Source organism: Mustela putorius, unplaced genomic scaffold (assembly GCF_011764305.1).
Source record: "Mustela putorius furo isolate JIRA1106 unplaced genomic scaffold, ASM1176430v1.1 tig00003858_pilon_pilon_pilon, whole genome shotgun sequence".
Taxonomy (NCBI): domain Eukaryota; kingdom Metazoa; phylum Chordata; class Mammalia; order Carnivora; family Mustelidae; genus Mustela; species Mustela putorius.
Genome location: NW_025422010.1, coordinates 30,858,797 through 30,871,949, shown reverse-complemented (window position 1 = coordinate 30,871,949; position 13,153 = coordinate 30,858,797). Strand labels below are relative to the sequence as shown.

The window sequence follows — 13,153 nt, the reverse complement described above, 5'->3', positions numbered from 1 at the left end:
GTGCAATTTCAGTGCTGTGGCTCCTGGGGGCGGGAGGGGTGGTGGTGCAGAAAGCTGACACTGGAGCATCAGGATTTCCTCCTACCAGACCAGACCAGGGACACTGGATCAAGACTATGGGGCTATTCCAGGGAAACATAAAAATGTACTTCAGCCTCCAGTTTGAAAGGTCAACCTATGTATATAGGGTTTGAAATCCAAGAAAACCACTTCAAGGTCATAGGACCACAATTATGAGCCTTCTGTGGTTTCAACAAAAGATCACTGTAATCAGAGATCATAATGAATGGAATATCGTGATGCCAAAAAAAGCCCTTTGAAAACTTTTAACTCAATCTACTGATTAGATTGAGACCCAAATAATTCACAAAAGTGGTTCTGATAAACTGAATTCACAATACATCATTCTGTCCCTCCATTTCCTAATCCAACCTGCTTTTATGACCAAAGAGACTCCTCCAAACGGTGACGTCCCTTCTGCACCAACATGAAGAGAATGAAATAGAACTGCCCCATTTCTCACCCCTGAAAACAGGTAACTAATTAAGTAGGGAAGTAAAGCACTGAAACACTACTAATAGAGGGAGAAAAAAGGCACTGCCAAAGTTCACCATTTCCACATACAATCTCCCTCTCTTCCAAGGCAAGTGAACATCATACAGAAATCTAAAGAATTTTGAAAAATCAATTTTGTTCTTTTTGGTATCAAGGGTTATCTCTTCCAAATATTTATCAATGTTGATCTTCAAAGAATAAATCATCTCCAAGCTTTGATATGAACCCTAAGCAAAAAAAAAAAAAAATGTGCTGGGAGGTAATTCTCAAGGTGCAATCTGTTTGAGTAGGAGGAAGGGTTTACTTGGGTAACCAAATGGCTAGCTTTCAATGCCTGGCTCTTTACAACACACACTTTGCAAGAGGCCTGTCCTCCTGCAAAGGGTTAAAAAAGAAGAAGAAGAAAAGAAGAAAAAAGCCTCTATCGGGTGGACTGAGAAGCCATTCTTCCCAGGGGACACTCATTTCGGGCTGCGAGGCTCAGGCTTTGTGCGCGCGCCGCCCCTCCGCGCCCCCGCCCCTCCTCCCACAGCGACTGCTCCTCTAAGGTTCCCAAGGCCACCTGCTTCTCGGGAGAAAAGGGGACTACTCGGAGCGCTATCTCAGTGCGCAGTGGGCGTCCCCGGCGATGCCCCGCGGGGGGAGGAGGAGGAGGAGGTGTCCCCTGGGAAGCGTGCTTTGTCGCGAGGGTCGCGCGGCCGCCCGCAGCAGCCCCAGAGGCCTGAGAGGTTTAGACCTGAGTCCCGGGGGCCCCGGTTCTTTCCGCGCGCAGCTCAGCGTCGGCCCAGGTGGTAGGGCCGACCTCCGGCTTCCAGCTCCACCCCGCCCACCCAGCAGAGCTAACGGCCCCGAGCCCGGGAACCTTCTCCATCCAGCCTCGGGCCGGCGCGGCACCTGCTCGGGCCCGCCCGCTCTGGGCCGGAGCGCGGGGCTGTCCTCCTCTCACGCCCGGGAGATCCCGCGCCAGCCGGCGGATGCCCGGGGCCCCTCTGCCCAACGGGGAGGGGGGAGGTCTGCCTTTGGGCGCCTGTCCCGCGGGGGGGTGGGGACCGCGCCTACCGCAGCCTGCCCGCTGCGCCCCCACCCCCGCGCGCTCCGCAGCAGGGGCTGCGTCCAGAAAACCCAGCCTGGACCGGTCGGCCGTACCTTGTGCGGCGCCCGCAGCAGCCGGTGGACCCCGGCCAGCTGGGTGCCGAGCGCTAGGTCCTCGCGAAACGTGAACAGCGGCGGCCGGCTGGGCTCGGGGAAGTTGGTGCTGTTGAAAGGGTCCGTGTCGTCCAAGAACTGCACCCGGCAAGCCAGCGTGGCCATGATGCATCCCTGCCCCTTGGGGCGCGGGCGCCGAGATCGGCGGGGCCGCGGGCCGGAAAGCCGGGGTCACACCGCGAGCAGGGGAGGCCGCGGCCGCCGCTCGCTGGCTCGCGGGCTCGCAGGCTCCAGCGCGCCCGGCTGCAGCCCGGGCTCCGGCCGCGGGGGGCGGGGCGGGGGCGGGGCCCACAGGCCCCTGTGTCCCCTCCTTCCCCGGCTCCTCCCCTCCTCCGGCCCCCAGCGCCCGGCCGCACTGCCCCGACCCGTGGGACCTGCCGCGAGAAAGGGAAAGGGAGAACGGCTCGCGCGGCTTCCGCAGCCCTGCGCCAAGTCCGCTGCCGGCAGCGGCGGGGCGGGGATCCCCCTCGGGCTGACTCCGGCAGCACAGGCGCCGCTTGCGCCGCCCGCTGCACGTGCGCCGCTCGGCGTAGGGAGCACCCGCGGAGCTGTACCCCTCCGAGCTCGGGGAACTGGAGGGAATCGCCATCCTGTCTTCCGCATCGGGGAGAGGGCTTAACGCCTTCCAGATGAAGGAGGCGGTGCTGGGTTTCTGCTCCCTGGATTTGAAAACCCCCAGCTGGGCACCAGCAGGCGAGGGAGCCGGCCCTCGGCAGCAAGAGGGGTGGTGGCAGTCACCCAGGCAAGGGTGACCGGGAGGTTTCTTTGGGAGAAAGAAGCTTAAAGGAAGAAAGGTGAGCCGGGGAACACAGGCGGCTCCTAAGAAACAATTTCAGGGGTGCTAGGAGAGACGACTGGGGGACTGCAGGTTCTGCCCCAGGACCCCAGCGCCGTGCATGACACCGGGGCCACCTGGTGGGCGCTGGTTGACCCTCTGTATCACTGCAGCCTAACTGGAGCTGCGGACTAGGTCACCGAATTGCGGAGGGGCGGCGGAAGCTTAGAGACCTGCTTGCTACCGAGGAACGTGGAAGCAAATGTTGCAGCCTGCCCGCAGCGGCCAGGCCGGCGCCCCGGGACGACACCTCTCCGCCTCCTGCTCTCGTCGTTGCTCGCGGGCGACCCCCTCCGTTTCCAGTAGGAATTCCACGGTTCTCTCCTTTCCCAGGTGGGGGCCACGTTGCTGATTCCTCTTACCTTGCCTGGGCTGGTACCCAGCGGCTCATAACATCCGCGTCTATTTACAAGGTGGCTCTAAGTCATCTCTCACCCTTTCTTCTGGTTTCAAGAGGAAAGAAACCCTTGTCCCATACTTGGCCCCTTCACTGGCACCTTTTTTTTTTTTTCAGGATTTAATTTTTAAGTAATCTCTATACCCAACATGGGGCTGGAATTTACAACCTGAGATCAAGCATTGGGCGCTGGGCGCTCGGCGGAATTCGCCAGCCAGATGCTCCCTTCACCAGCACCTGAAGCATTTCCCCTCCATGCATTCTCCCTGCCACACATGCAACACTTATGCCTGGCCTTAAAATGACAATGATCAATGACACTTGTGCTCATTCCAGAAGAACTCCTAGCTCTCCTTACTTCTGCTCTTTAACTCTTTGAATGAGTCCTCTGGGCAGGCCCTACACCAACTTCCCCATCAGCTTATGGCCAGAATACTAAACCCCCAAGTTCTACTCCCTTGCCAGACGCCTCCTACCTTCCCGCTTTCATCCCCAACTCCCTCCTCGCTGAGAGAGCCCACCAGTCTTTCGGGCCACCCCATTTGTCATCACTGTCCCAAAATGAATCCCCACCCACCCTCTTAGGAGCCTTCTTGCCACACCACTCCCTGGGCCTCTCCTGTCCCAGGCTGGCTCCTGTCCCTGCTCCATCTGCCAATGCCTGCTGAGCTCAGGGCCACTCTCGGTGACCCATTTAGCCCTCCTACCTGTAGATGGTTCAGTATGCAAACTCATGTCTTCAGCACCCCCTCCTCTCCATCTTCCATCCATAGCCTCTGTCTCCCACATCTCAGTAGATGACCAAAGCCCTGTTTTTCTCTCACTCAAGGCTCTACCTCCATCTGGACTCTGAGTCGCTCCTTTCCCAATTACTCTGGGACCAGGCTCTGTCACTGAAGCAGCCCCACTCTTCCTTCCTCCCTGGGCTCTTTCCCCTGAGATTCAAGGATGGGTTCATGGCATCCGACCAGCGCAGTCACAGAGCCCTGCTCTTAGGAGAGCCCCACACTGGCTTCATGCCCTGCTGGTGCTGTCTTGCAAGTCTTAATAATTTAGCAAGAGGCCCCAAATTTTCTTTATGTGCTAGGCTCTACACGTTAGGTAGCTGGTCCCAACAAGAAAAGAAAAAAAAGAAAAAAACACCCAAGTGGTTTCCGTCTTCAAACTGCACCTTTACAAAGCCTCCCTCTCACTGGCTTATCTCTCCTTCACTTCCTGACTAGCCTCTGAAAGAGAGAACTATTCCTTTCTCTGTACCTTCACCAGCATTTCGTTCCACGTACAGCGACACCTGATGGGCACCCCCCTGCCGTTCTGAGATCATCAGTGCCATCCTAACTGCCCCATCCAGGGGACGCCTTAGTCGCGTGCCCACTTTCTTGGCTGCATCTGTCACCACGGACCACCCTTTCCCCAAACTCTCTTCCCCAGCTCCCACAGTTCCACCAACTCCAGGCTCTCCTCCTCCCTCTTTGGCAGCTTCTTCCTGAGTCCCTCTGGAATCTGTTCTCCTCTTGAGAACAGGCAGCACAGCTACAGTCACTATTAATTTATTCCTGTGTTCCCACTAAATAAAAAAGCCCTCTAAGGCAATGACCAAAATATATTCAACCATATGACTCCCCATACCCCCTGCCAGGGCCTGGCAGAGAGCCCACCGCAAAAAAGGTACACAATAGATGTCTAATGGATGAGGGAACCTGAATGTCATCTTTGACTCCTCTCTCTTGCAGCTGGTCACTAGGATGTATCACTGATTCGTTCTCTGAAATATTTCTCACCTCTTTCCTCCTGTCTAGTCTTCTAGTCAGTCTCCCCTCCTCAGGTGCAAATCCCATATTTGATCTTCTACTGGCTTCTCCAGAACCAGTGATCATTCTAAGATGCGCATTTAATGCGTCACACCTTAGGGTAAAATTCTTACATGCCACCTGCCTTAGCATGACTCACAAGAACCTCTAAGATCTTCCCCAATCTACCAGTGCTAGGCTCATCCTGGTCATTCCCTGCTTCCTACCCTGTTTCAAAGCATGATTAATTTATTACCCTTTCCCAAACATGCTGGGATTTTTCATGGTGAGCTTCTCTAATCTGGAACGCTCTACCCTATCTAGTTGGCCACCTAAACCCACTTATCCTTCACCACTCATTTCTAAGGTCAGCTCTTTTAGAAAGCCATCTCCAGTTCAACCCCAAATGAGGCTTGTCTCTCTTTGCTTTGTGGTCTCAGACTACTTTCTACATGTCCCTATTATAGCCCTTTTCATATATGCTTATCTATGTTTTACCTATGCTCTACTAAACTCTAAATTTCTGGGATTGGAATTTGCCTTACTCAGTTTCAGTCTCAAAACTTCCAACAACAACTGGCACTAAAGTGAAACCTTTAAAATTTTTAATTATGTAAGTTATCCTTAGTTCTTTTAAGGATTTTTGCCCCAAACACTCCCTTGAGACTACTTTTAGCAATGATTTTTTCCTCCTGATTAGTAGTCAATGTTTTTTCCTCAACTGATTTTTTGAAATCATTTTTTATAGTAATATAATGCTTTCTTTTCATTTAAAAGGTCAAGAGTAATAAGAAGTTATAACAACAAAAATCAACTCCTACTTTACAGCCCCCATTCTCATCCCACCATTCCCATTTCACCCCACTTCTTAGAGGCAACTTTTTTTTAGAGGCACCCATTTCTAAACCATGTAAGTACACAGAGACATTTTGAACTATGAGTTTTAGATAATACATCGGTTTTCTTTCACACTAAATGAGATTTTTGCTTCATTACAGACCATTCTCTTTTCTCATCTTCCCAAAACAGTTTTCTCACAATTTTAATTAAATTCTTACTCAATGATTTTTTAAATGATGATTATATCAATATTGTTCCCTTTTGTGCCAAGTAGTGCACTTGTTTACATGACATTCCTTGTACAACTTTCTGTTTTTCTGAAGTTAATATTTGCTTCAATTTTTTTACTTGCTTTTGTTTTTTTCCCTGAACAGCTGTTTAGGTCTTCCCATATCCTGCAACAGCCCTGAAAATGTCTCTTTCAATACTGTCAAATAATTTCTTAGTGTTGTGTTTTCTCTTAAGATATCCTTTTCAGAGATACTCCCCTGGGTGTCCTTGATGCTCCTGCTCCCATCTGGAATGTGGCTCTCTCAGCCCTATCTTCCTGGAGAGTTCCTTGTCTTCTCTCTTGTGTGGGAGCCCCTGGTTCCATCACTTGTCTTATTCTTTCTTGACTTATACTCTCATTTTTGTCAATACATACCCTAGTATTTTCCTGAAAAGAAAAGTTTTTGATCACTTTTATGTCTGGAGGTATTTGCATTCTCTATCCTCACACTTGTCCAATGTGGTGGTTTTGTTGGCAAAAATGGCCACGGTAATTCTTCCCACTCCTTTTAGTCCCACTATATTGCAACCTGACTTTTCTTCTTCTTCCATAAAAGGTGGGACTATTTCCCCACCGCTTGAATGGAGATGGCTTTGTGACTTTCTCTGACACATAGGATATGTTGAAAGTGGCTTTGTGTTACCTCTGAAATGAGAGATCAAGAAGTTTTACCGCTTCTGCTCTCACCCTCTTAGAATGTTGACCTGAGACTACCATGTAAAGAAACCAGGTCCTGCCTCAGAAAAGCGGTGAGAAAACTAGAACTGAAGACTGAGAATATGGTTAACTATGTTAGGTAGCAGTGAAACGATTGGCAAAATGACTACCCAACTGCCTACAGTAGTTTGGGAAATGAAAATGTATCTAATGAACTAGCCACTTAGCTGGGGGAGCTCTAGACAGTATCGAGAGTGTCTGTTAGGTGCTTCTAACTGCATATAATAATATTCTGTTTGCAAGCAGAATTTAGCAGAAATATAGAAGGCCTAAGTCTTGCTGGGTTGTAAAATAAAATAATCTTTCATCCCCAGCCTGTCCAGCTTGCAATTGACTTTGGTAAAGATCAATTTTAAAATGTGGCTGTAAGACCCTTTAATAAGATTTCAGGAAGATTTAAGGCAGTGCCTATTAGATATTCTCATTTAAGCAAAGGGGTTTCTAAGAATCCTAAGGCTGTTACTCCATAGCCTAACAGACCTGAATGAGAAAGAATTATGGATACAGTGTTTGGAACATGGAGTAAATCCTAATAAGATTCATAGAAAATCCATAAAGTTTTTAAGATAGTTGTGTTGATGAAATCACAGCAAATTTGGACTAAAAGGGAACTAAAATTCTTCAAAATAAGAAGAAATATCTGAAACTCCAACCTGCAGTAGATAAGAAACAGGTTAATAAAGCTGTGCAGCTTAAACATGGAGCCTTTTTTGTTTGTTTGTTGAGGTTTTGTTTTGTTTCGTTTTGTTTGGGAAAGTAAGGATCTATCAGAAGGTGGAGCTAAGAACCCTGGAGAACAGCCAACTTGGGAACCATGACAGGGAACAGAACTGGACCCTACTCCCCGGAGCAGGAACAACAGGCAGCATGGTCCTGCCTGGAGTTCAGAATTGCCATCAGCCAGTAACTGCTGTGTGTCTCACAGTCCCTTTCTTTTTGAATGAAAGTGTCTATTCCGTCCCAGTCTCACCATTGTAGATTAGGTGTTTAAGGGACAGAAAACTTGTATGTTTAGGTCACAGGTCTCTGGATCAGAGGTGTGGTATCTGAGAAGCTAGCCTTGCCTCATCTGCATGCCTACTGGAATAGCAATTCCCTCACCACCTTTCCATCCGCTGCCCCAGCCCAGTTCCAAAACCAGTACCACACATTTTGGAGTTTCATGATGGTAGCACTTCATTCCTTGGTACTGATTTCTCTTTTATTGAGTCTTTGTTTCATAACAAACCACCCCAAAAAGTAGTAGCTTAAAACAATAACTGTTTCATTTGTTCTTGATTGCAATTTGGGCTGGGTTCAGCTGGGTCACTCATACAGTCACACTCTTCTGGAAGCTTGACTGGGGCTGGTTGGTCTAAGATAGCCTCTGTCTGAACCTGGTAATATGTATTGGCTGTCAGCTGGTTGGTCTAGGGGACTTCAGGTGAAATGGTTCATGTCTCCTCCATGTGGCTTCTCCTCCAGTAAGGTAGACCTGGCCTCTTCCCATAGGCTGTGTTAGCAAAGCATTCTAAGAGTTCAAGAGCAAAAACCACAGGGTCTCTTGAGCCTTAGACTCAGAGTTTATGCTGTGTCACTCATGAACACCAACATATAAGTAAGTGTTGTGGACAACTTTGCAACAATCTGACGCACATGATATATAATTCCAGGTTAAAAATTATTTTCACTCAGAGTTTTGAGGCATTGCTTCATTGTTGCCATTGAAAAAATGATCAATTTTGTATATGTAACCTTTTCTTTCCCCACTCTCTGGAAAATTTGGAACCTTCTCTCTATTCCTAAAATACTACTGAAATTTCATAATGAAGCACCCCAGTATGAGTTATTTTTCATCCATTATATTGACACTCCCTTAGTATTTTCCACCTAGAAATGCTGTTCTTTGTTTTGTGGCAATGTTCTTGTTTCATGGTTTTTTTTTAAAGATTTTATTTATTTATTTGACAGACAGAGATCACAAGTAGGCAGAGAGGCAGGCAGAGAGAGGAGGAATCAGGCTCCCTGCTGAGCACAGAGCCCAATGAGAAGCTCGAATCTCGATCCCAGGACCCTGAGATCATGACCTGAGCCGAAGGCAGCGGCTTAACCCACTGAGTCACCCAGGCGCCCCTTGTTTCATGTTTTTGATCCCTTTCTCTCCACAGCTTTTTCCCATTTGCTCTTTCTGGAACTCCTATTGTTGGGATGTTGGACCACCAAATGGATCCTCTAATTTTCTCAACTTTTCCAATCTGTTAATCTCTTTGACTATTTTGTTCCACATTTTTGAGGATTTCTTCAACTATATGTGCCTTCTCTTTTACTGAATTTTTAATTCCAGCATTCAGGTTTTCAATTTTGGGGAAATCTTTCTTGTTCTCTAATTTTCCTTTTTAGACGTATCTTATTCTTATCTCCAGGATTTCCCTGATATTATTCATTACATTTTCTTTAAAGTTTTGATTTAATTGCACTGTTTATATTTCTTTGAGGTTTTTTTTAATTTCCTCTTACTTTCAGTCTTTTTCTTTTATACAGAAGTCATTCTCAAATTCTTGTGATCCTCAGTTGTTCATTCATATTAAAATCTGTCTAGGTATAGAAGAGCTACTTGCCTGGTGGGCTTCACTGTAGACCAAGCTGGTAGGCAAATGGATTTTTCCTTGAGTACCTTTGAGTCTTCTCTGGGGTAGTTAACTTTATCCAGAAAAGTTCTTACCAGTACTTCCCTTAACCCTGAGCAAAAAGGGCCCCTGCCTTAGCCTCCATGCTAAGAGGGCCTCACTCTACCCACCACTCCCTAAAAGGCAAGGAACCCATAGTACCAAGAGCCCTGCCCACCTGGCTCCTCTCTCTCTAGATTCTTTTCCAGGGACCTGGGATCACAGAATCCCCTGCCCAAATGACAGTGAACATATTTCCAAGGCCTATGTGTGCTTTTCCCTGAGAGGCACCCCAAGGCCAGAGATGAGGTTAAGGAGTGGCTGTTTGCAGTGGAGCACAGGCAGAATTTAGCTCTATGGGATCAGGTGTCCACACATCTGGGGTTCATGGCTCAGGGTTGAGAAGAAAAAGGGTTCATGGCTTGCAACTAGGGGCTGGGCCAGCTCTCCTTACATCATCCTATTCTTGTGCAGAGTGCCAAGGGGTCAGAATACTAAATTCACATCTGTCCTTCTCGCTTGTTATAAAGATGTATTTGTCAAAGTTGGCCGAACACATCTTACTTAACATTTTTATTGACTTATGAATTTTAAATATGTAAGCACAAGGCATATGGACCCCATTTGAACTTTGCCCAAGGCCCTACGTATGTTGACATTGGACCTGCATCTTTCTGCCTCCTCAGCTCACTTTCTGGGGTGAGTGGGGGAAGGGATGGGGTCACTTGTTCACTCTGCAAAGTTTCCCTTAGTCTCCCCACTTCCCATGCTGGACACACTGCTACTTTCTCTAAATCCTGAAGCCACTCTGGCTCATTTTCTTCAGACTATGCCTGCTCTTCCTTGGAACTAACAAGTAGTCATAAGCACAAGGGGCTACGCCAGGGAGGAAAGAGAGTATATTTTTCACTGATGCACCTGGGAGCCCAAGACTAGGGAACCTGCAATGGCTGGGCCAGCATGTTATTGAAATTCTACAGTTATAAACTGGTACATTTCTATTGGAAACTGTTATGACTATACCCAGCAATATCTTCATAGCTATTGTCCTGGAATCTGACTCAGGTTCCTCAAGAATAATCTAGCAGAAGGAAAAATAAGAGAATAAGTAAATACATGAATAGCTATGTTTAAAAGCAGAGTATATTCCAATCTTACTTATAAAATTAAAAACCAGAAACATCTTTCAGTAGGGGTATATTTTAATCACTTATAATACATAAATGCAACTATGCACCCACTTAACATTATGAAGTCCATTTTGAAGTATGCCAAATGTTTAGACTAAAACACAGAATACAAAAGGTGTGCATTGACTTCACCTGCTGGAAAGCAATCATGGAGGGGTAGATCAGTCCTAAGTGTCCAATTCCCAATTCTTCTCCATAAGCTGACTGCATCTTTCCTGCTTAAAATGTCTTAACTAGTTACCTAGTTAGCTTCAAAAAGCGACAAAAAAACAAACAAAAAAACAAAAACATGTATTTTACCAGACTGTGGATAAACAGGATATGATATTTCCTTGTCCCTATGACAGTAATACTTCCTGATTACTATGCATGTGTCTTAATCCATTCAGGAAGCTATAACAAAATATCCCAGACTGGGTGTCAAATAAACAACAGAAATTTATTTCTTATACTTGTGGAGACTAGAAGTCAAAGATCAAGGTGCTGGCAGGTTTGGTGTCTGGTGAGATCTCCCTCCCTGGTTCACAGATGGCCATCTTCTTGCTGTGTCCTCACATGGCAGCAGTGGGGAGGAAGCTCTTTGAGGTCTCTTTTATAAGGGCACCAGTCCTATTCGTGAGGGCTCTTTTCTCATGCCTCCGAAAGGCCTCCTGTCGTAATGCCATCACATTGGGGGTTAAGCTTCAACACGTGTATTTGGGGGACACAAAAACATTCAGTCCCTAACAATAAACTCCTGACAACAGTGAACTCAGACACCCATGTGGGAAGGAAATCTCAGGTCCTGGCCTGAACCGGAGTAGGCAGGGTCCCAGGCAAGTCACTGTCTCAGAGTAATAACGACACAATTCGTTTCCAGCAACAGGTTGGGGAGAAAAAACCAGGACAGGTCTTCACGTGGCTGTTTATTTTAGAAAGTGAATAAAACGTGGTTTATTCTGTAAACTGCAAAAAGCAGGAACAATGTAGCCCTTGAGAGTCTGAGTGGCGCTCGGTTGCACGGGGCAAGGAGAGCAGCAGGCAAACCGAGCAAAGGAGGATCACTTGCAAAGTCACAGCGCTGAAGCCTCTCACTTGCACAGACGCCCTTCAAAGCCCTTTCCCATCACATGCGAGTTTACATCCCTTTTTGTACCTGATGTTTATTTGGCATTCTTTTCTTAAGGATGATTTTTAAGGTGTGCAAGCCTCACGCACACAAAACCTAGACCTGCTGTTGAGTACAGTTTTTATATATTAAAACTTGAGAGAGGGAGACAGCCAGACAGGCAGGTAGGTAGAGAGAGACAAAGAAAAAGACAGAAGAGATCCACTTGACAAAACAGCCAATTCAAAGCAGCTTAGTTTTTTAAAAAGTCCCGAGAAAATAGGAGACTCCAAAAGAATGGTTGATGCCATGCCAGCAGAAAATGCACCTGACCCAGATGCCTGGGTGGCTCAGCTGTTAAGCCTTCAACTCTTGGTTTTGGCTCAGGCCATGATCTCAGGGTCCTGGGATTTGACCCCCATAGGGTTCTATGCTCAGTGCAGGGTCTGCTTGAGATTCTCTCCTACTCTGTGCCCCTACTCCCCCCACCATGTGTGCTCTCTAAAATATACAAATAAATAAAATCTTGGGGTGCCTGGGTGGCTCAGTGGGTTAAAGCCTCTGCCTTCGGCTCAGGTAATGATCCCAGAGTCCTGGGATTGAGCCCTGCATCAATCCGCTCAGCGGGGAGCCTGAGCTCTGCTCAGAGGGGAGCCTGCTTCCTACTCTCGCTCTGCCTGCCTCTTTGCCTACTTGTAATCTCTGTCTAATGAATAAATAAATAATACATACAATCTTTTTAAAAAAGATTTTTATTTATTTATTTATTTATTTATTTGACAGAGATTGAGAGAGCAGAAGCAATGGGGAGTGATAGGCAGAGGGAGAGGGAGAAGCAGACTTTCCGCAGAGCCCAATGCGGGACTCGATCCCAGGACCCTGCGATCATGACCTGAGCCAAAGGCAGACACAACCAACTGAGTCACCCAGGCGCCCCAAATAAAATCTTTTTTTTTAAAATTAACCTGCCCAGGAAATGATTAAGGAACTAACTTTTAAAGGATTCCAACATCAATAATGAAAAGTTTTCTGGAGCTTCCCTAAGGAAGCTGGGCAGAGAAAAATGCGCTAACATTTGCCATCCTTTGGGACTTGCCCACCCGACCTGAACTAGCTTTCATCCTTCTTTAATAAAATCTGCCATTACTGAATGTAGCCACTAGATGGTAGACGTGGCTTACTTGGCGTAATTATTTTGCGGCCTTGTGCTAAACATGAACCTTTCCTTTAATTCTTAAATCTCTGAAGTAAGTTTTGTGCTTTTCCTCACTTTTCCGATGAGACTTAGATCTGTTCAATAGCTTGCTCATATAGAATAAGATTTGCTATGACTAATTCGGGGGTTTGCCCGGTGAGATACATAGAAGTTAATTCTGTTGGCACAACACAGGTGAATTGGAAAAAGACAGGCTAGAAAGGGTATGCCAGCTTTCTTCCTGCCTCCCTTGTGCCCCGAACTCTCCCTGCAGCTAGAAGATCCTGGGCCTTTCTCAAAGATGTTGTGGGGTCAGGGGTGCTCCGACCTCCACCTGCCTGGTGACGGTTTCATCCCCTCCCAGGGGCCCCAGCAGGCACCTTGCTCAGAGCACTCAGGCGCCCACTAGTATTCAGGTCTGGCGG

At 47.3% G+C, this 13,153-nt stretch overlaps 2 protein-coding genes across 11 annotated transcripts in view; both read right to left on the bottom strand.

Annotated features, from left to right (window-relative positions):
* FHOD3 (formin homology 2 domain containing 3) overlaps positions 1-1,999 on the bottom strand; it is a 454,740-nt gene extending 452,741 nt beyond the window's left edge. For all 10 annotated transcript variants that reach the window (XM_004752275.3, XM_004752277.3, XM_004752278.3 and 7 more), the window contains exon 1: positions 1,702-1,999. In XM_004752275.3, the coding sequence (XP_004752332.1) occupies positions 1,702-1,866 (165 nt within the window). In that variant the 5' untranslated portion in view covers positions 1,867-1,999. The remainder of the gene's footprint in view (positions 1-1,701) is intronic.
* An 8,867-nt stretch (positions 2,000-10,866) lies between these two features.
* The window catches only part of MOCOS (molybdenum cofactor sulfurase), a 60,406-nt gene continuing 58,119 nt past the window's right edge, over positions 10,867-13,153 (bottom strand). Inside the window, exon 15 of the mRNA XM_045065519.1 lies at positions 10,867-11,096. Coding sequence (XP_044921454.1) covers positions 10,998-11,096 — 99 coding nt within the window. The 3' untranslated portion in view covers positions 10,867-10,997. The remainder of the gene's footprint in view (positions 11,097-13,153) is intronic.